Consider the following 23,326-nt stretch of genomic DNA (forward strand, 5'->3'; position numbering starts at 1 on the left):
TGAATATGTGTTCTTTTTCATTACAAGAGAATAGAATAATTTCAAAAAGATGAAAAAAGACCAAAGAAAAAAACAACAACAAACCATCCCTCCCATCAAGGGATTACAACACACAACAAATGGCTTAATTTTGTAAACCATAATGTCTCATGCTCTGCAGGACATAAATAAGGAAAAATTGGGTGGGACAAGTTCACTTCACAAGAATATCCACAACAACCAAAAAAAAAAAAAAGGTGTGGTTCATAAAATACTTGGTTTCTAAAATCTTCTTGTAAGCTTGTTAGAAAAAAGAGTAGGCTGGGACTAGATACATTTATGTATTCAATGATATTATTCCAGGACTGCAGTGAAGAAAAGACATTTCTGCATCGTAAAGATTAGAGAGTATGAGGATGGTTAAAAAAAAAAGACAGCTTTATATTGTATCGGAACTATCATTTCATGTGACAATGAAACAAGATGCAGAGGTAGGTATTTGTGACCTTAATTGAGTTATTTGGTTATGTTGGAATAGATCACTAAAAGTCAAAATGGCAGAAACAAGGATCTTGAGTGTGGGGTATGTGTACATATGTGAACTATGCAATTAGTAGTTAATTAATATTTATTAATAAGGAGTAGAACATTATTTTTTCAAACCATAATTTTAGTATACATTATTGGAGAAAATATACAGAAATGCTTTTTTCTTGATTTTCATTTTCTGTTTTTGAAATCATGACCCTTTCAACAAACTACAAAGTAATAAATATATATTAAAGAAATAATATTTCAGCTTAATATATCATCATAGCCAAACATGTACCCATTTTAAATGTCTGAGATTTTAGTGGATTTGGTTTTCCAACAATTATCATTATCCAGTCTCCCAGGAACTCTTGGCCTGCTTGCTATTCCCTGAATGCTGCATTCCATATCCTGACTCTTTGCCTCTGAAGCCTCTATTCCCTAACTCCCCATAGAAAAATGCTCTCTCCTCTCCAGAGAATATGCTCCCTCTTCTTGCTTTCCCTTTACCCATTCTCTTTTCCTGGATTCTTTCAGTCTCAGACACCCATTAGGGCAGACAGCCCTCTCCCCCATTACTTTAATTTCAACCCTCTTTCATGACATTATCATATATTCACATTTGTTATCAGTTGTTTTATATAAGTATAACCTCTTTCTTCAACCAAGTGGTTAACTCTATGAAGTACATCTATTTCTCTTGTATTCCTCATACTGTCCAATAAGTTGAGTGAGGAGCAAGCTGTGGTCACTCAATAATAGTTGAGGATTGGTACAATAGCTTTATTTGACTATTATGCATTTGAGAATTATGTTGCATTCCATGCCTACTATAATAATTCAACCCATTCCCATTTTGGTTATACTATTTGCAAGGGATTTGGTTGATAAACATTTAAGCAAACCAGTGTTTGGAGGGAAATTACTTATAATAAATGCACCCAGTTAAACAATAGGCCTTTTCTTACTGAACACTTATACTCAAAGCTACAAGACTGGAAATTTCTGTCGGGACCGGAACACATAAAAATAATCACAGAAGATTAGTAATGTCCAATGTAACTAAGAAAAGACCTGCCTCCTCCCAAATAAGGCAAATTTTGCTTGTTTTTTTTGGAATATCACAATGAAATGATAAAGATTTATGCAGCCATTATTTGTAACCTGGCCAGAGATTTGTTTTGATAGCACCTTGAAGAATTCTCGAATTTCATAATTAGAAGACCCTTCAGAGATCTTCTAGTCATCCCAATTTTCTATATAATTCTGAATTCAGCATTTACCAAATATAGTTACTATTTCTATATAAAAAGATAGAACAGCCTGGAGTCTTGCTGATCTGATCAAATGGGTTTTTAGTTAAAAAGGAATGAAGAAGAAATTATCTCTCCTATTTTTGCTAAGTCAGATATCCCAGAAAGTAGAATATATAACATAGGGGAAAATAAGAATATCTGTGGAGAAACAGGATTTTGTATATAAAAGTCTTAGTAATTAAAGATAGCTGTCCACATAGATGTACAATGATGAGTAATAAAAAAAAAAAGAAAATGAGATGTCTCTAAGACTTGATTTACCATGACTAGCGAAAGAAAGGAAAGATAGGAAGGAAGAAAGTACAGATTTGTCTTTCATTCAAAAGAAACAGATTAAAGCAATACATCAAAGTATGGATCCATTCTCTGCTGCTTTTGCTAACTTTTGCCTACAATTAACACCAAGAAAACACAGGTGCTCCATCAGCCAACACCACACCATCCATTTGTGGAACCATAAATTGCAGCAAATAGAGAAGTTTTGAGTACTGTGGATAAATTCACTTTTCTTAATTGTACTTTCTAGGGAGGTACACATGGATAATTAAGTTGACACAGGCGTTACCAAAGTAGCTCAGTATTTGGGTGGCTCTGAAGGAAAGTGTGGGAGAGAAGAGGTATTAGACTGACTACCAAACTGAAGGTCTATGGAGTCATGCTGACCTCATTGCTGTGAAACCTGGACTGTCTACCAGTACCATGCCAGGAAACTGAATTGCTTCCATTTAAACTGTCTTAGGAAGATTCTGAAGATCACCTGGCAGGAGAAGATACTGAAGTTCTTTCTCAAAATAAATTGCCAAACGTTCATAAGTTACTGGAGAGTACAACTACAATGGGCTGGACACATTTTTCGAATGCCAAACATATACTTGCCAAAAAACTTATTTTATGGAGAACTCACACAGGGAGGTGAGAAGAAGAGATACAGGAATACTCTGAAGGTTTCTCTTTAGAACTGATTGTACAGCATGAGAGACCCTGGTACAGCAACCCCCGCCCCCAGGCTGGCATGCCCTCATCAGAGAGGGTGTCATGCTCTATGAGGAAGGTAGAATTGAAGCAGCTCAAAGGAAATGAGAGATTCACAGTTTTAGAGTAAGCACTTCATGTTGCCCAACCTGTAGCTGAGCATCCTAAGCTCATATTGATCTGATCAGGCACATATAAACACATTATCTTGACTCTAACATAGTAATGCCATTTTGGTCTTCCCTGATATTGAAGGACAAGAACCAACCAAAATAACCAAACAAAGATCAAGAAGATAAACTCTAGCAAGGAAGACTAAGAAGCAAAATAGGGAGGCATTTGGATGAAGAACAAAGAAGGAAAAAAAAACCAGAATCTTTAGTGTGTTCAGACTATATATAGCTTCCCCTATTTAAATGCAACCTCCTTTAGAGGTTAAAAAAGTATCTCAGTCAAGGAGACAGGTACCTGATAGTAGGCACTTCTTTCAAGGAAGATCCCCTAAATGCACGCCTCCCAAAGAACACAGATATTCTTGAATGTAAAGGTCTTCTAAAATTATGAATGATTATGTATTTAATTTGGAAGTACAAGTTTCTAATGTGGAAATATTTTTAGTATGATTTTGCATGTATAACTGATATATTACTTGTTTCTTAGTGGGTGGGGAGAGGCTGGAGGAAGAAAGGCAGAGAATTTGGAATGTAAAACTAAATAAAATCATAGCTAAAAGTACATAAATAATAAGTCAAAGTTAAAAAATAAAAAAGAAGCACAAAACTATAGTGGGGGATTCTAGATGAAAATATTCCAAAAAAACAGATTTGTTTTAAGTTGACAGGAATTTGGCTTTAGAGGGATTCATAAATTAAGAAAGATCTTTTACAGACACATAATTGGGGGTCATGTGTTTAGAAAAACAATATCAAGAGGAAAGCTAAGAACTCCTAGAATAAGGATTCTTAACCCTTTTTTTTTTTTGGTGTCCTGAACCCATTTGGCAATCCAGTAAAGTTTATGGACCCCTTATCAGAATAATATTTTTAAATGCATGAAATAAAATACAAAAAAATCAATTATATTGAAATACTGTGACCAAAATAAAAAACAAAAAAACCAAAGCCCAAGTCAAGATTCTCTAACCTAGAGAAAGGAACCTAACATAAAAGACCCAACCTCCCAAGGATAAATGGAACTAACCTTGAATCTAGGAAAATGTATATTCATTCATTGTTGAAGAGTTGGAAAGAAAAGCTTCTATTCTATAAATATCATAGAGAGGTATTAAAAATCAAGTTTACAAGAATAAATATCAGAAAAATTTCTATGATTTTAATATGATTTGATCTTAGGAATATGTCATATGCTTGGCAAATTTTATTAGAGAATAACTGAAACAAGGGAAAATAATCCATTATGTCCTCATAACTTCATCTGGTAATTTCCCAGCACAAATATTTATGCAAGTTTTACCTGGAAGTGTTTTGTTGGAAGCACTCTGATGTCTCCAAAAAGTTATGGTAGACCGCTCTCTGTTCTGTAATCGATTTAATCTTTCAGCTAGTCCTCCCCTATTGAAGGAAAAATTTTTTTTAAATAAACCAAGAATTAGCATTTCATTTGACAAAGAGAAAAACTATGCAACAACATCAATTTCTGTCCCCTTAAGTCAAATGCTTTAACCTTATAACTATCCTGTCAATAGAATTCTTCTCAGAGATTTATCTCTAATATTGACTCTAATAAAGAGTTTTGAATACTAGAGGGGGAAAAAAAGAGAACATATATATATATATATATGTTTGTGTATACAGGTTTTATATATATATATATATATATATATATATATATATATACATACATACACACACATATATATATATATGTATACAGGTTATATACATATATATATATGTATATAACCTGTATACACATATATGTATCTTTATATTTATTTCTATTGTGCTGGATAACTATAATATCAAGTTGACAATCTATCAATCAGTATTTATTATCTACCATATGCCAATCCCTATGATTCATTCTGGGCATTCAAAAACAAAATGAAATAGCCCCCAATCTACAGGAACTTAAATTTTATCAAAAGAAACAATATGTATATTTAGAGATTTATGAAGAATTATATATATACAATTGGTAAGGCTCTACTTTGTATCACTGTGAAAACTCTAGGATCTTTTCATGTACAAAAAGAGGGAAAAAATGCAAGGATATTCTTTACTCTTACTATTGTTTGATATAATCATAGAATGCTATAGTAGGAGGAAATGATAATGTAGAGATAAACATATCATCAAAGATAAGGCAAAATGAATCTTATCTGCATACAACATGAAGGTCTATTTAGAAAAACTCTTCAGCAAAGAAAATAAGGCAGTAACTTCAGTAAGTGAACAGGATAGCAAATAAATCCACAAAAAATCACAAGCATTAATAAAAATAATATAATAGTATTAAATAATAAGAAGAAAATATTAGTATTAATGAAAATCAAGAAGAAATGATAAGATAGATTCTAATCAGAACAATAACAAAAACATATAATATCTGGAAGCACTCTGCCAAAACATATGGATTATACATCAAAACATATGGAAATACAACTACAAAACCTATTTTATAGAAATAAGGGATTTGAATAATTACTTGCATTTAGTTTATGCCAAGATGTAAAAAATAACATTCCCAGAATCCATTTATAAATGTAATAATTTACCAATAATTACCTAGGGTTAACTTTATAATAAGTTATGTAAAATATTGCTAAAGTTATTTAGACAAACAGAAGTACTAAAGTCTAAAAGGAAATAATGAGAAGCATAAGTGAAGGAAGGAGAGCACTATATATAATCTTAAACTATATTATAAATATATGTTATAAATTTATTATCTGTTATAAATATGTAATAAAATATAAATGTGATTATGCAATATATAATAGTAATATATAATAGTAATAAATCTTAATAATACAGTCTCGTCAATAAAAGTTTATAAGACTAACAAGAAATATAAAGGATAAATTGGAGATAATTTCAGAGGGAAGGAATTAGCATTAAGAAGGACTTGAGTAAGGCTTCTTAGACAAGGTAGGTTTTAAGCTGAAACATATAGGAAACTATGGAAGCCAGGAAGCAGACACAAGAAGGGAGAGAATTTCAAGCATGAAGGATAATCAGTGAAAATGTGCGGGGATGGAAGACAAGAGTATCGTGATCCAGGAATAAAAAGAAGGTCAGAGTCATTGAATGTTAGATTCCTTTGAGGCAAGAAAGGTGTAAGACATCAAGTCAAGATGCAATTATTAAGTGCTGACTATGAGTCAGATACTGTACTAAGAGCTCAGAGTACAAATGCAAGCAGAAAATAAGATGGGTTCCTATACTTGCTAAGAGATAGCTTTCTTTTTTTCTCATTGATATTTTATTTTATTTTTCCAATTACATGTTATGAAAGTTTGTCAACATTCATCCACATGCATATTTATAAGTTACATAATTTTTTCCAACTTCCCTTACTATTCCCTTACCTTCAGCAGCAAACAGCTTATTGAACATTGTACATAGACATTTGTGTTTAACACATTTACATTTTAGTCATTTTCTGTATGAGGAATTAGGACTAAGGGAAAAGAAAGAAAACCATGGGATAGGAAGGAAAAACATACGATAAATTTTTAAAAAGTGAACATAGTACTCATTCAGATTCTGTAGTTTGTTTAGTTTTATTTTGTTTTTTTTTTTTGGTCTGGATGTGGATGGCATTGGCCATAACAGTTCTCCCAGGGATGGCCTAGTTCTCTGAACTGCTGAGAGGACCTGCATCCATCAAGATTGATCAACTCACAATGTTGATAATGTGTACAATATTCTCTGAGATAATTTTCTAATGGGGGAAGGCAATACATAACAGTTACTCCAAGTGAGAAGAAAAATTTTGGAGAGTCAGGAAAGAATGAAGACATGGCTGAAATGAGCATTCTCCTTAAAATGGAGTTCCTGGATTTGCATGAACTGATGCTGAGTGACATGAGAAGAACTGGAAGAGCATTGTACACAGCTAACGTGGGGGTGAAGATCAACCTTGATGGACTCACTCATTCCATCAGTGCAACAATCAGGGACAATTTGGGGCTGTCTGCGATGGAGAATACCATCTGTATCCAGAGAAAGAATTGTGGAGTTTGAACCAAAGACCAAAGACTATTACCTTTAATTAAAAGAAAAAAAACTTATCTTATTATGTAATTTTGCTATCTCTTTATACTTCATTTTTCTTCCTTAAGGATATGATTTCTCTCTAATCGCATTCAACTTAAATCAATGCGTACCATGAAAACAATGTAAAGACTAAAAGACTGCCTTCTGTGGGGGTTGGGGGGGAAGCAAGATTAGGGGGGAAATTGTAAAATTCAAAAAAAAATAAAATCTTTCTTAAAAAAAAAATGGAGTTCCTGGGGAGCAGCTAGGTGATACAGTGGATAGAGCACCAGCCCTGGAGTCAGGAGAACCTGACTTCAAAAACAACCTTATCTTAATAATTACCTAGCTGTGTGATCTTGGGCAAGTCACTTAACTCCACTGCCTTATTAAAAAAAAATGGAGTTCCAGGGAAGATCTGGACAATCAAAGGAAAGGATCACAGGAATACAGGAATCCTAAGGTAAAGTGAACTTCCAGTAGGAGGAGATTTCTGTGGCATGATAAAGTCAGAGGGTGAGGAATAGAGTCGGGGTCAGTACAGGTCAGATTTTATGTTTTCAATCAATCAATATTTATTATGAGCCAACTTGGGGTTACTAAAAGAGGCAAAAGACAATCTCTGCCCTCAAGAAGGGCATTCTGAAGAGGGAGGCAAAATACAAAGAAATATAAACAAAGTAAGAAATGTACAGGATAAATAAGACAGAGAGAAAGCACTGGAATTAAGAGGGGTTAATAAAGGCTTTTCATGTTTGTGGAACAGTCAGGAGGCAGGCCACTGGCAGTAGATTGAAGAGTAAGTGTTCAAGAATAAGGTGTAAGGGTAGGAGGACAGAATATCATTATGCTAAGTGTATAGTTTTGTACCTGATTCTAAAGGTATTCCTTATCACCTTCACTGAACTCTTCATTTCTTCTAGCTTCACTGATGGCAAGAATGTCATTTCTGACAAGGTTCAGTTCTTATAGAAATATACATCAACTTGATGGTCTTTGGACAACATATTTAGAGTGTCAAAATTTGTTGGAGTTTATTGAGTAGAAGAAAGACATAGTTGGATCTATACTTTAGGAAAATCACTTTGGTGGCTATAAAAGTCAAATAGAAGATTTTATATTTGATCAAAGTGGTAATAAAGAGGCACTGTAGTTTATTTAACCATCAAAATTATTTGGTCCTGTTAAAAAAAAACAGGAAAGGAGATTCTTAAAACAGATCAGACAAGCAAAAATCAGGAAAATCAAATGACCACATGAAAATAAGTTTCAAAACATTAATAATAAGAGAAATTCAAATTAAAATAACTGAGGCTTCACTTCATAGTCGAAATGGCAGAAGACAAGAAAAGAGAAAAGCTAATGTTGGAGGGACTGTGAGAAAATACAGACAGAAATACAGAAAATGGTGGAGTTAGGAAATGGTCTAGAAATAATGATAATTCTGTCCATATTCTGACCCAGGGATTTTATCACAGGGATGACAGTCCTATATAAAGACTTCCGTCCTATATATTCCAAATAAAAAATCTAACATATTTCAAAACTTTCATATCAACATTGCTAGAATGGTACAAAAGCACTAGAAACATTGATAGTTGAAGAATTGTTGGGGAAAAAAAGACTAATAAGTATTGTTGTTCAGTCATTTCAGTCAAATAAAATTCTCTGAGACCTTGAGTGGGGATTTCTTGGCAAAAATACTACTTGCCCAGGGACAACTAGTAAGTGTCTGAGACCAATTTCTGAACTCAGGAAGATAATTCTTCCTGATTCCATGCCCAGTACACTATAAAATGAACCACCTAGCTATACAGTACCATAATGGATATGATAACTATGATGGAATTCTCTTGTATAGTATGAATTGAAGGAACAGAGGAAAAACATGGGAAGATTTAGGCTAAGAACAAAATAAGCAGACCCAAGGAAATAATATATATGGCCACAGCAATGTAAACAAGATCACTAAAATGAAGTAAAACTTTTAAGTAACAGAAAAACTAGTGAAGGTACCAAGGAAGAGATAAAGAAAGAAGTTTTCTCTTGGAAGATAGCCAGAACAGTACTAGGAAAGGGTACTGTATAATTATTATATGGGGTCACTGCACTGAATAAATATTTTTGCTCAACAGTTTTCCCTTGTCACAAGGTAAGATTCAATGCAGAGTGGCTATATGAAATAATTATGATGTGAAGACTTCAAAGAACAATAAGAATTTTTTTAAAGCAGATAGTCACTTTTACCCATGTTCTACTTTTTTCAGAGTCAAAGATTTGCTTAAATAGACCACATTAGAGTTTTTGTAATTGTACTCTGACTCTCTTATACTTCCTTCTGATTTGATCTTTTCTCAGATTAATCTATAAAGTAATGGACAACTAATTCTGAAATGATTCCTATCCACATCAATAATCTTTCTGTTCCTTAAGATATATTTCATTTCGGGGCGGCTAGGTGGCGCAGTGGATAAAGCACCAGCCCTGGAGTCAGGAGTTACCTGGGTTCAAATCCAGTCTCAGACACTTAATAATTACCTAACTGTGTGGCCTTGGGCAAGCTACTTAACCCCATTTGCCTTGAAAAAACCTAAAAAAAAGAAAAGATATATTTCATTTTCTATGATGTTATTGGGTATTTGTCATGACTGGCAGCAAAAGACTCTAGAAAAAATTATTATTTCCATTTTACAGATGAGGAAACCAAACCTCAGAGCAATTAAGTGACTTGTCCATAGTCACAAAGCTAGTAGCATGTGTATAGACCAACACACCTTAAACATTGTAGATATTTGATAAGTACTTTTTGAATGAAGACACCCATAAATGTAAGCAACTCCAGAACTCCAAAAATATAAAATATAATTACTTAGTTCATATGTAAATATAAGGAAAAGGGAATTTGTACCCCACTCCCAGTGTTACAGTTACAAATGATGAGATAGTAACACTCCATGCATAAAGTCATCAAAGCTAAAAGATAAGGTTATCAGTGTCAAAAAGCTACAAAGACATCAAGGAGAATGAGAACTGAGAAATAACATTCAAGAGTTTTCACAGAGAAGTTTCAATAGTGAGATTTTCAAAAAATTGAAAGTTATTGGGAAATGAGTGGGTGGTAAGGAAGTGAAGCAGCAAATGTAAATGACTTTCTAGGAGCTGGTGATCTTGGAGAGAGAGGTTTCAGAAACATTTTTCTGACAATTTTTGACTACATTGTTAAATGTGTAGTACACTCATTATCATCATTTTACAAAAGTGGAAACTGAGGCTTACAAAGACTAAGTTTCCTGTCCAGTATCACAGACTTAGTAAATGCCAGAGCTGGGAAATAAATCCAGTTGATCTGATTCTTCAGTTAACACAGCTTCCATTATAATATAGTGCCTCTCCAGTAGGCAGATAAAGGGGAGTCAATGAAAGGTCTTTGAATAGAGAAACAGCTTGACCATGGGGGATCTCAGAGAAGAATGTTTAGGTAACAATTCAGAAAATTAAGTAGAGAAGAGACAGACTAAAAAAGGAAGATCAATGAGAATGTATTATATAGTCTAGATGAAAAGAGATAAGGACTTGAACAAAGAGGGATCCAATGGCAGTAGAAGGGTGGGTTTGGTGAAAGAGATACTGCAAAGAGGTAGAAAAGCAGGACTTCGCAAATGAACAGACATGTGAGGGAGAGAAAAGAGTCAAACATGATGCCAGATAAGGTGCTGGTATCTCTAAAGAAATGAAGCATCTATTGATTAAATAGGACATAAAATTCTATACAGAATCAAAAGCAACCTAGCTTATCCAGTCCATAATACAGTGGCACATAGCTGATGCTTAATAAATTCTTGTTTAGATGACTTGTCTACAGTGAAATGATTTTAAGACTTATAAAAGAGCCTTTATTTCATCATATATTTTTAGAAATGATGAAGAAAAATGTCACCTTAAGATCAATGGAGAATATTTGCTCCACTAAACTATTATCAAATTGCTTGACATAGTTTTACTATATAAACTGATGACTAACAAAAATGGATGTTGCATCAACACTGGTCAAAATGCATTCATGAAAACACATATGATACTTGCTTTTGATAATGATCAATTGCAATAATAATGACACTGAGTAGGAGAGGTCAAAAAGACAGCAAGAAACCAGAAACGAGCAGGGTCTCTGAATTTAAGGGAATATGGAGAGATTAGTACTAAAATTGTGAATACTCAACTTGGAGAAGTTCTTATGCAGGTCAGAGCCATTCTTTAATTGCTTATAAGAACTGCAATCTTATTCTGCCATTTTTCCCTTAAATTTTTCCCTAAATTAAAACCCCCCCATGATATTTTAAAACTAGGCTTGTAAAAGAGAAAACTATAAGAGTCAAATAATTTAAAAGTCATAAATTTACCTTAATAGCTTTTTTTTCTTGGCAGAATCTTCTGGAGTCTTAGGAGCCCTATCTGTTTCTTTCTTGGGAGTATGTAAAAGGACCTTTGCAGATTTTATCCAGTCACTTGCAGGTGTTCCTTTGTCTTCTTCTAAATCTAATTCAAAATTCAAATGGTATTTTTGAGTGACTTCTAAATTGGTGGATAACACATCTTTTATGTCTTCTTGATTTTCCACATCTGAGGAATATTCCAAAATTTCAGTGGGACTCATCTAAAGAAATGAAGAGAAATGCAACTGAATCAGTAGATGACCTGATATGTGTGTATATTACTGTTGTTCTAGATCTCTTTTTTTGTTTTGTTTTTTGTCTTTTTTTTTTTTTTAGATTTTTGCAAGACTATGGGGTTAAATGGCTTGCCCAAGGCCACACAGCTAAGTAATTATTAAGTGTCTGAGGCCAGATTTTAACTCATGTACTCCTGAATCCAGGGTCCGTGCTCTATCCACTGAGCCACCTAGCTGCCCCTGTTCTAGATCTCTTAAGAAATGTAAAAGGCCTATTCAAAAGGACATTAAAAATTCTATACATTTATTACAATCTCTATTTAGAAGCAAAAAAAACTATTATAGAATTTGATAACAATTCCATACTTTTCTGAACTGGAAGCAACCAACAGGTCATCTGGTTTTACCCATGAGAAAACTGAAGTTGGAGAGACAAAATTATTTACTTCAGGTCATACAAATAATATTAGCACCAAGATTCAAATTCAAGTCTTCCAATTATGAATCTAGTCTTTTTTTTTTTTTTACACTCCCACATTTCTGCAAAACAAGGTTGGCTGGGGAACAAAATATGCTTATATTTCTTTTTACAAAAATGACAAGAATCCCTAATATTTCAGATGAAAATAATATTTTGGACATCAACAAGAAAAGATGATTCAGAAATATATTCAAGTGAAAAGTCCAAAAATATGGACAAGTGGCATGAATCTCTGACTTGCCATGTAAGCTCTCTGTGAAGAATTTATGAAAAACTATGGATTGAAAGTCATTCAAAATAGAAAGACATGAACAGACCATTAAATGCATTATTGGGAGAAAAAAGAAACAGTGAATAAATCACAGAATAAGATATAATATTGGAAAGAAAAATTTAGCAAAAGTTGTGGTTTCTGTAAAATGTATTTTGGGGGCTTCTCAATGTGAGACTTTTGGACAATCTCTCAATAAGGAAATAAAAAAGTCTTCTTTCTTAGTGAATTCAGTACCTACCCTCCTATTAAATATCATCTTGATTCCAGAATTCCTGCCCTGTGCCTTCAACCTAAGTTTTCAAGTTCAGCTGTGCAATCATATGCTAATTCCTGACCTTGGTTTTATAGAGGTATCAGTGTTGTTCCTCTGCCTCTAGGATAATGCAGGCCTCAGGTTCTAATAGAGAGAAATCAATTTTCCATTTTCTAAGTAATATGCTGGGGTTAGAAGGTGAGAGAGGAAGTAGAGGGGCTCAAGACTAGGACTGTCATCTTTAGCAGTTTGATGACAAGACTGTTTTACATAAAATGTTTTTCAACATGGAAAAATAAAAACTTTGCAGTTCATGGTAAGTTGCTCATTCCTACATAGTAACCTGACAGTAGTGCAAGATTTTTGTTCCTTGGAAATTTTGCCTCTTTCCTTAAATCACCATTACTATAAAAGGATTACTTGGAATGAATTATGGGTTTCTAGTACCAGAGTGAAGGTTTACTTTTTATTTTTCTTTGAAAATACTGTTATTTTTTCCAGTATTTTCCCCGGCTTCTCTCTCAAAGTTAACCAAAGGATATCCAATGAAAGCTTTCAAAAAGATGACTTATTCCAGTTGCATGAGAGGGTTATACAAATAAAAATGGAAAGACAAACAAGCATATTTGGTAGCAAAAAAAAAAATGACTACATTGGTAAAACATGTCAAAGGTATTTGAATGCCCAAGTCTAAAAAAAGAAAGTCTATATATCATCTCTGTCATTCTAACATTACTTGTTAATTTCTTTGGCAACATATTGGTCAGAAATTGTGAGTCAATGATGTTGAGGTTCTTTCTTTCCGCTCTATGAACTTTTGAACTAAGGGTCTTTAAAATATTTTTTAATTCCAAATGGCAACTTTAAGGTATGGAGAAAGAAAAACCTTATTAGTCTTTTTCTCTGGGATCTATTTTAATGATCATACAGATACAGTTCAGTTTTTTCCCTAAACTAAAACAACTCAAAACTACCCCAGAACTAAGGGATGTTCAGTCTTAACCAAATTTATATATTCAAATAAGAGTAATCATTTGATAATGTGTAGAGTGAATTGAGAGTAGTGAGGATATGAGAATGGAGTAAAGGAAAAAAAAATTTAAAAACAGGGAGACCAACTAGGAAATTAACATAATAGTTGAGGTAAACAATATAGGACTGATTTCTCTCACTGAAAGTTTTCCCTCTACAAGGAAAACAAAAAGCATATATATATATATATATATATATATATATATATATATATATATACACACACATATATATTCATTAAAAAAACTATACAGAGAATAATAGAGTTAAATACCAGTTAAAAGTAGTTTGGGAGGTAAGGCAAGGCACTAGCATTTGTAGTAGATCAAGGAAAATTTAAAGTAGAAGAGGCTTGAGCTAAGTATTGAAAAAATTGAGGGATTCAATGAAGTAAGCATGAGGATGATGGGAATTCCAGTCATAGTGTGTGGCTTAGTATGAAGACACTGAGATGGAAGATGGAGGGACATGTGCAAGGAACAGAAAGAAGGTCAGTTTGGCTGAAATGCAGAGTATAAAAGGGATAAAAATACTCAAAGACATTGGAAAAACACATCAGGGCTACGTTGTAAAGGGCCTTAAAAGTATTACAGAGGTGTTTATTTTTAGTCTAGAGGCAAAAAGGAACAACCTGGAATTTTTGAGTGAAAAGTTCTTCAGTAGGGACTATATGGAGGAGATACAAAGAATACCAATTATACCAAATACAATTGCCAAGTTGCTAAATAATGAGAATAAAAGTTCTTATTTTTTTTTTCATCATGGATTCCATCTGTTGACACTGGTGAAGTCTCTGGACCTTTATCAAATGTTTCTAAAAATAATTAAAGAAAATACTAAATTTCAATTAAAGGTCAATGAAAATAAAAATATATTTTTCCATCTATATTCACAAGTATCCTGAAATATATTCATGGATCCAAGGATGTTCTCCCTGGACTAAAGATTGAAAGGAACCTTGGGACAGCAGTGATCACTGATGAAGAATGAATGAGAGGACCCATGGACCCAAGTTTTCTAATTTCAGTCTAGGTGCCCTTTTTACTATAATATAACACAATCAAATGGATCATAAATTCTAGGACATTATTACCCTATTTACAATTCTTCAACATGATCACAGAACGTGTGACTCCAATATGAAAAAAGCAAAATATGCAAGTTCAGAGAGGGGTATTCATGGGACAGCCATAGTAAGTTAACCACACTGCACTAAATCAGAATACACCCACTAAAAATTCCCAACAAAGTGTTTCTAGTTAACTATGAAAGTTCATATGAAGCTAAAATGACTTTAATTTGAAAATATTCTGCTACAATATATAAAATTATCACTTCTACTGTAGCAGTTCTACTACGATTCACTTGTAACCATGAACAGTAGCATATTATATTACATCAACTGTGTGCAAGGGATATTCAGTCTGAGTGGAAACTGAGCCAAGAGGTACATAAGGAAGAGATACACAAGATGCATGAAAACAGTCTACAAATCTTTCATCATGCATATGTGAGCTTATTCAACTAACAATATTTCAACCTTAATTTAATACATATTAAGAAATAACACATACTCAAGGCAGTCAAGCAATGCTAGGTTGGACTGAATTTAATCATCAGGTTACTTTGGCTCTGCCAAAAGACTACAGCATGAGTACTGATGTAACAGGAGTCAGCCCCCTCTTTTGACCTAAGTTCTACCAGAAAGGTTAAGCAATGGTCCCTGGCAAGTTAAAGGTATTGGCAGACCTAAAGCATAGTCTGGGAAAAGAAAAAAAGGAAAAGGAGAAATAAAATACCAGAAAAGGAAACACAGAAGGACAAAAAGAAGAGGGAAGTAAGAGAAAAAAAATTTTTGGTTTTTTTTTCCAAGGCAATAGGGTTAAGTGGCTTGTCCAAGGCCACACAGCTATGTAATTTTTAAGTGCCTGAGGCCAATTTGACCTCAGGTCCTCCTGACTCCAGGGCCAGTGCTCTGTCCACTGCGCCAACTAGCTGCTGCTAAAAGAAAATTTTTCCCATACCATATTTGTCTAGATACAAGCCACTAAAATGATGGGGAATAGAAAAGGGAAGACTACAGACATCTAAGTGCATTCAAATATACATACACTGAAAATAATTTTATGATAAAACTCAGATTCCATACAAGACATATTTGAAGAAAAAGTATAAATTTATTAAAATTCATATGGTAATATAAAGTACATTGCTTTGCAGTTTGTAAAATGCTTTCCTTCTAACAATCTATCTTCAGTTTTCAAATGTGGAAAATGAAGATCAGGGAAATGATATGGCATAACTACTAATTCTACAGAACTGTGATATGAAGCCACTTTTTTTTTCTTCCAACTCCAAATTCAATGTTCAATTATGTCTACCAATAGGGAAGAGTATATTGCCACTTATTTGCTCAAGCGCTTCTAAGAAGTACCTAACAGATCAAAGATTTGGTAGAAACTTTGATTTTAAATTTGGCTTGGCTATTCTCTGTGTGTGTGTGTGTGACTCTGGACAAGTCACCTAACCACCCCAGCTCCTATAAAAGAAGGGGGGTGTTGGACTGGATAATGCTTAAGGGCCATTTTAGCATTATATTTTAAAAATCTAAGTTTCTATGTAACAGTATATTGTTCAGTAAAATCACACACACAGACTTCCCCCCTTCCCCAATTCTTAATTCTACTCATTTCTTGATTAACACTCTTAAATGATATCAAGACTGAGGAATTATCTTTTTTCCAAGTTTCTAAATCAAAGAAAATATTATATTAATATAAATGGGGAACATACATACTTTTTTTTCTTTATTAAGTACTCTTGGAGGTTACTTCTTCAATCTTTGTTACTATTTAATTTATCAAAAGTGCTCATAACAAACCAATAGAAGAAATTATCCTGAATAAAGGATAAAATCTTTATAATGTTAAAATAAATTCTACCATTTACTCTCATCATGTCAAAGAATGTCAATAACAATTCATATTAATAGAGCATTTATAAATCCTCATGTCTAAAAATTTGCCACATATAGGAGCAAAAGTGGTATCTTAGAGTCAGAAATAAAGCTTCAAGTTTAAGAAGCAACCTGCATGTAGAGCTAACCGCAATGACAAATGAAATAATGAAACATGAAACACACAGCTTTTTAAATATTCAGACTTGAAAGCTTTAATCCTTAAAATTTATAGAAAGATTAAATTCAAAGGTCAGGTTCAGGGCAACAGTACAATGCAGCACAATGTAATTAATGATCACTTCATTTTGAAATCTCACTTTTCTGCCTAAAGGTCCTTGTTCTAAGCTAAACAAACACCAGGTACCAAGAACCACACCCATTCAGGTATAACACAGAATGAGAAAAAAAACTAACCCAAAATAAGGCCTAATTATAGGCACCTTATAATAGGGTTATTTGAGGGAGAGGGGGAGAAAGAGAGTGAAATAATATTTTATTCCTCTTAGATTTCATGGAAAAGCACTAGTATGATATCTTTAGTTTTATAAATACATCTGTTGGAAGGATACTGTGATTGAAACCTGTGAAACCTAGTGCCCCCAATGTCACATCTGGGTGTTGGCTCATGTTGACTCAGAGCTCATGATCTCTACCACATCCTGGAGAAGGGTGTTTTTTTTTCTTAAAGATCTTCTAACCAATTTTTGACCAGGCCCAAACCTGTAGAGCTTGTAAGACATGATGAGATCATACAGAATGGAACTACGGCTGTGTTAGTTTCTATATTAGCACCAGATTCACTCAAATTTCTATTCCAAGGAATTTAAGCACACTACAAAGAAATGAAGTCAATTATACCTGCTTAACAAAAATATGTCTCTCAGGAAAACAAAACTTTTGAAACAACAAAGTTCACTATTAAAAAAAATCAATACGGGGCGGCTAGGTGGTGCAGTGGTTAGAGCACTGGCTCTGGAGTCAGGAGGACCTGAGTTCAAATATGACTTCAGGAACTTAAAAATTACCTAGCTGTATAACCTTACACAAATCACTTAATCCTATTGCCTTCCAAAAACAAAAAAAAAAAAAAAAAGGAAAAAAATGAATTTATGCTCTGTTGCCTCCAGGGGAGATGGAATCCTTTGTTATTTTGTCTCACTATGTCTCAGTTTCTATTTCTCTAAATGCCAATATGTTACTGAAGTAGGAAATAGTCTTAAGATGTTTTGAGCCCTTGAAAGAAAGGTAATAACTGACAACAGAAGTATAGTAATGGACTTTATACAGGACTCAATTTATTTTGGCGAGGAAAGATGGTAAAACAGCTGACATGAGAGTTATCTAAGAACTCTATTCCTTATACAATTTTCTGGTGAAAGAAAAGCTTGGTGAAATATTTAGGAGTAAGATTATTAAGTATATTATCATCTTTAAAAAAAAGTCAAGAAGGGAAGCTAGGGGGGTGTAGTGGAGTCCTTAAGTCAGGGGGACCTGAGTTCAAAATCTGACCTCAGAGACTTGAAACTTACTAGTTGGGGGACCCTGGGCAAGTCCTACTGCCTTGCCAAAAGAAAAAGAAAAAAAAAGCCAAGAAACTCCATTCTTCAGGTAAAAATAGAATAATTCCCTCCCCCACCCCTTAAAAATGAAATTAGAAAGTCTATGTGTCATTAAATGACTGTGGGTTCTTTCACAGTTTATTGTTATTGCACTTCCTAAAACCCAAAACTAAATAGAATACCAAGTGTGACCTGATCATGGTCTGGATACCATGTAGTAGAGTGGAGAGAGTATAAGGCTTGGATTTAAATGACCTGCTTAAAGTCCAGTCTCTGTCACACAATAGCTGTGTGACACAAGTCAGCCTCTCTACACCTCAATTTCCTAGTCTACATATACTGGGGAGGGAGATTAGACTGGATATCCCGAGGGCCCTTTTCATCTTTGATAGATATAGATATAGACATCATGTGCATGTATGTGTGTATATACAGAATAAGAAAAGAAATGTTAGATAATACTTCTTCAAAAGAAGTAGTTTATCCTGTATTCAATCCCTTCTCTCCTTCTCACACATATATGATTCAATTCTAGCTAAATATCAAAAGCAATCCCAGTATTATAGAAAAAATAATAACAATATTAGCTAACATATCTATAGTGCTTACTATGGATGATATACATATATTTATCTAAGTAAACATATTTATAAAACACTGAAGTATATGTTCTTTAAATTTTTGAGAGGAACTTATTTGTCTAGATGATTGGTAATTTTAAACCAAGGGTAAAGAGGTAAAGTTTGTGGCAGTTAAGTGTCTCACTGGATAGAGTAATGAGAGACCATTATTTCTCTTTTGCTCTCTCATTCTTGTTCTTGTTCTTGTTCTCGTTCTCTTTTGTTCTCTCTCTCTCTCTCTCTCTCTCTCTCTCTCTCTCTCTCTCTCTCTCTCTCTTCAAATTTGACCACTGACACAAACTTTTTTTAAAGATTTTATTTATTTTGAGTTTTACAATTTTTCTCTTAATCTTACTTCCCTACCCCCACGCCCCACAGAAAGCAATTTGTCAGTCTTTACATTGTTTCCATGGTATACTATGATCCAAATTGAGTGTGAGGAGAGAAAAATCATATCCTTAAGGAAGAAACATAAAGTATAAGACATAACAAGATCAGACAATAAGACATCAGGTTTTTTTTTTTTCTAAATTTAAGGTAATAGTCCTTGGTCTTTGTTCAAACTCCACATTTCTTTCTCTGGATACAGATGGTATTCTCCATCACAGACAGCCCCAAATTGTCCCTGATTGTTGCACTGATGGAATGAGCAAGTCCATCAAGGTTGATCATCACCCCCACATTGCTGTTAGGGTACACAGTGTTTTTCAGTCAGCACCACTAACACAAACTTTGACAAAAGTATGACCATTGATGAGTCATAATCTGTCTCAGTTCCCTCATCTAAAAAATGGGGTATTATTGTAAGGATCAAATCAAATAATAATTGTAAAGTGATTAGCACTATTCCTGGTAAACAGAAAGCACTAGATAAATATTTCTCATAACAAGTGCAAGAGATAGAGTACTGAGCCTTAGACTCAGAAAGTCTAGAATTAAAATCAAACCACTGACACTTACTGGCTGTGTGCCTGTGGGTATGTCAGTTTTGTTTCAGTTTCCTCCTCTGTAAAATGGGTTTGATGATAGCACCTACTTCCTATGGTTGTTGCCAGGACTGAGTGAGATAATAATTATGAAGCTCTTACTTACTAGAGTGTACTATCTAAATATAAGCACTACAGAAACGTTATCTAATACTATTATTATTGTTGTTATTACTATGTGACCCTAGGTAGAGGGGTAATTATAATAGCAACCTACCTTACAAAGTTATTTCGGGATAGCATGACCTGGAGCAAGTGATCCTCTCTAGGCCTCAGTTCCCACATCTATAAATTGGGGAGGATGGAGGATTGGAAAAATACCATATAAATTATAGCTAGGTTTCCATTTTTTTAAAATGATGGGAGCAGAGCACTATTGAATTACTGAAACTTTAGACACAACAATGAGCAAGGAAAGAAATAAAAGCTGTACAATTTCTCAAATATTCAAGAGAATACCTCCCTTTTTTTTTTTAAAGGTAAACAAGTTTAACTAGCTACACACCCAGTAAAGCCTCCACTAAGCATTGGTCTCCCTCCAAACTCAGCTCTTCCCACTTCCCAGTCAATCCAAATGAACATCAGAATATTCAGGACATATCAATTAGGTCCCAAAAAGCACCCTTTTGTTTCTGAAATCTCTATTTCAAGATTAGAGACAACATTTCTGCACATGGAAAAAATCATTGGAACAGGTGAAGCTAAAGGGCAGTTTTCGGGGTTAAAAGAAGTGGATTGAAATTTCCCTGTCAGGAGGCGGCTAGGTGGCGCAGTGGACAGAGCACTGGCCTTGGAGTCAGGAGTACCTGAGTTCAAATGTGGCCTCAGACTCTTAATAATTACCTAGCCGTGTGGCCTTGGGCAAGCCACTTAACCCCATTGCCTTGCAAAAACTAAAAAAAAAAAAAAAAAAAAAAAAAAAAAAAAAAATTTCCCTGTCAATGAGGGTGAAAAGTTTAAGATAGGGAAGGATAAAGGCCATGTCCTCAAGGAAGGGCATTATTAGTGAGGGAGACAAAGGTAGCAAGAAGGGTCACAACAGCAAGAGGTCAGTCATGGTTCAGCAGGAGAGCTCATCATTCCAAGCCTAGGGGAGAAGCAGATGAAGACATGTTTTGTAGTATATTCACCTTTGCAGCATGAGCAATGATTTTCTATCTTAAAAGAAAACTGACTCCTTTCCCATCCACATCTAGGGTGGCCTAGGGATGTAAGTGCAGAATGTAGTTTATAACCCTGTTAGGAGTATAAAGATCATCTATATGTTTCAAACATCTTCAGTCACATTACATGACTTGTTTCCAGGATAATCAGAAGGGACAAAAAGAACTCACAGTGTTTGTCTACCCCAAGGGGGCTGAGGAGTCCCCAGACAAGCACTACTTAGTCAAAGGGACCTCCTCAAAGGTAGCAAGAAAACAAACAGAAGGATTACTGTTCCACAAATATGTTTGTCCATTTCAAAGCCTCCCAACTGAAAAATTCAAGGAACAGGTTGGCAGCAGGCGATGACAGGGTGTATTTGTTTGCATACTGGGAAAAAAAAAATCTTCCCAACCAAAAGGTTAAGGAGTTTCAAAAAAAAAAGAAAGAAAGAAAATAATTCAAAGATGAACTTTTAGAACACAATTAAACTTTAGAGTAAAACAATATGTTGATTGATAGCAAGGCACAAAGGAAACAGAAAATTGATTAGAGAAGAGGCATTCACTAAGGAGTCAGGAAAGACAGAAGTAAGGGAAGATTTCACTTTTTATAGGCCTCAATGCATACATCTGTAAAATAAGGAGTCAAAAAGTGCCTTTATCCAAGGACACAGACTCAAAACTTGGCTACTGGACTGTGAGATAGGCTTTTCCAATCACATTTTGTTTTCCCCTGAAAGCTCCGTTTCTCCTTTAAAAATTATATAGTTATATAATTCAATATGGAGGCAGCTAGGTGGCTCTAACACTGGGCCTGAAATCAGGAAGACCTGAGTTCAAATGCAGTCTCAGATACTGACTAGTTGTGTGAACCTGGGCAAGTCACTTAACCTCTGTCTGCCTTAATCCATGAGAGAAGAAAATGGCGAACCACTCTAACATCTTTGCTAACAAAGCAACTATGATTTGCTAAGGTCCATAGAATCACAAAAAACAAAGAACACAAGAACAATTCAATAAAGAACTCTAATTTTTAAGTATGTAAATAAGTCTATCTAAATATAACAATTATCAATATTATGGCATTTATATAATATCTACTATGTGTCTTTACAAATATCATGTAATTTGATTCTTACAACAACCTTGCAAAGTAGGCACTATTCTACAGTTGGGGAAACCGAGGCCAAAAGATTAATTGACTTATCACACAGTTATTAAGTTTTTGGGGGGTTTGGTCTGGTTTTGCTTTAGCAAAGGCAGTGGGATTAAGTGACTTACCCAAGGTCACACAGCTAGGTAATTATTAAGTGTCTGAGGTCGATTTGAACTCAAGCCCTCCTGACTACAGATTGGGTGCTTTATATACTGTGCCAACTAGCTGCCCCAACTATTATGTTTGAGGCTGGATTTGAACTTAGGTTTACTTTACTCTAGGTTCACTGTTCTAACTCGTTGCTTTACCAAAGCTTTTTGTCAGGATATATGATTTTGTTTCTATAGAACTCTCCCAAGCAAAAATATTTCCTCTATCAAGATTAGTGAAATTTAAGAGAGCATAGGGTTACCAAAGTTAAGTTTACAGCAAGGTCACACAAACAGCATGGCAGAGGAAAAGTCTATTCTAAATGAGTTGGAAACAACTTCTTTATTCACTCTACCATTTTCTCCCAAATACAAAAAGCAGAATTTAATTTTTTTCTTGAGTCATCATTATGTACTGGAAAGGTACTACACTGGAAACACCATTAGACTTGGAGTCATAAGACCTGGCTTCTCACCCTGACTCTATTGTAAAAGTAACTGTTTGATTTTTCATCCCTATTGTTTCATCCCCTTTCTTCATCAGTAAACTAGGGATTGCATATGAATACTAGATAAATAATTTGTATATATAAATATACATCAAAGTATAGACATAAAATAATTCACATACATATAAATATGTATATAAAAGCATTTTTCAGTTACCATTTTGATGTTATTTTACTTCATCTACTTTTGAATTACTATATTTTTCTTTTATATTTTACCTACTATATTATCCCTTTTATTTAGTCTACTTTACTTTGATATTATTCTACTTTTAAATTTTTTTTTGTCTTTTTTCTTGTTTTTTTTGTTTTTGTTTTTTTTTTTTAGATTTTTTTGCAAGGCAAATGGGGTTAAGTGGCTTGCCCAAGGCCACACAGCTAGGTAATTATTTAGTGTCTGAGACCCAATTTGAACCCAGGTACTCCTGACTCCAGGGCCGGTGCTTTATCCACTGCGCCACCTAGCCGCCCCTTGTCTTTTCTCGATTCCAATAAATCCAATGTGAATTGAGAGCT

General features: G+C 34.1%; 1 protein-coding gene across 3 annotated transcripts in view; it reads right to left on the bottom strand.

Moving 5' to 3' along the window:
* Positions 1 to 23,326, bottom strand: part of SPIDR (scaffold protein involved in DNA repair) — a 546,668-nt gene that overhangs the window by 388,384 nt on the left and 134,958 nt on the right. For all 3 annotated transcript variants that reach the window (XM_074206957.1, XM_074206956.1, XM_074206958.1), the window contains 2 exons: positions 11,419 to 11,672; positions 4,272 to 4,369 (listed from right to left, as the gene is read on the bottom strand). In XM_074206957.1, the coding sequence (XP_074063058.1) occupies positions 4,272 to 4,369; positions 11,419 to 11,672 (352 nt within the window). The remainder of the gene's footprint in view (positions 1 to 4,271; positions 4,370 to 11,418; positions 11,673 to 23,326) is intronic.

This window comes from Macrotis lagotis, chromosome X (assembly GCF_037893015.1).
Source record: "Macrotis lagotis isolate mMagLag1 chromosome X, bilby.v1.9.chrom.fasta, whole genome shotgun sequence".
Lineage (NCBI taxonomy): Eukaryota > Metazoa > Chordata > Mammalia > Peramelemorphia > Peramelidae > Macrotis > Macrotis lagotis.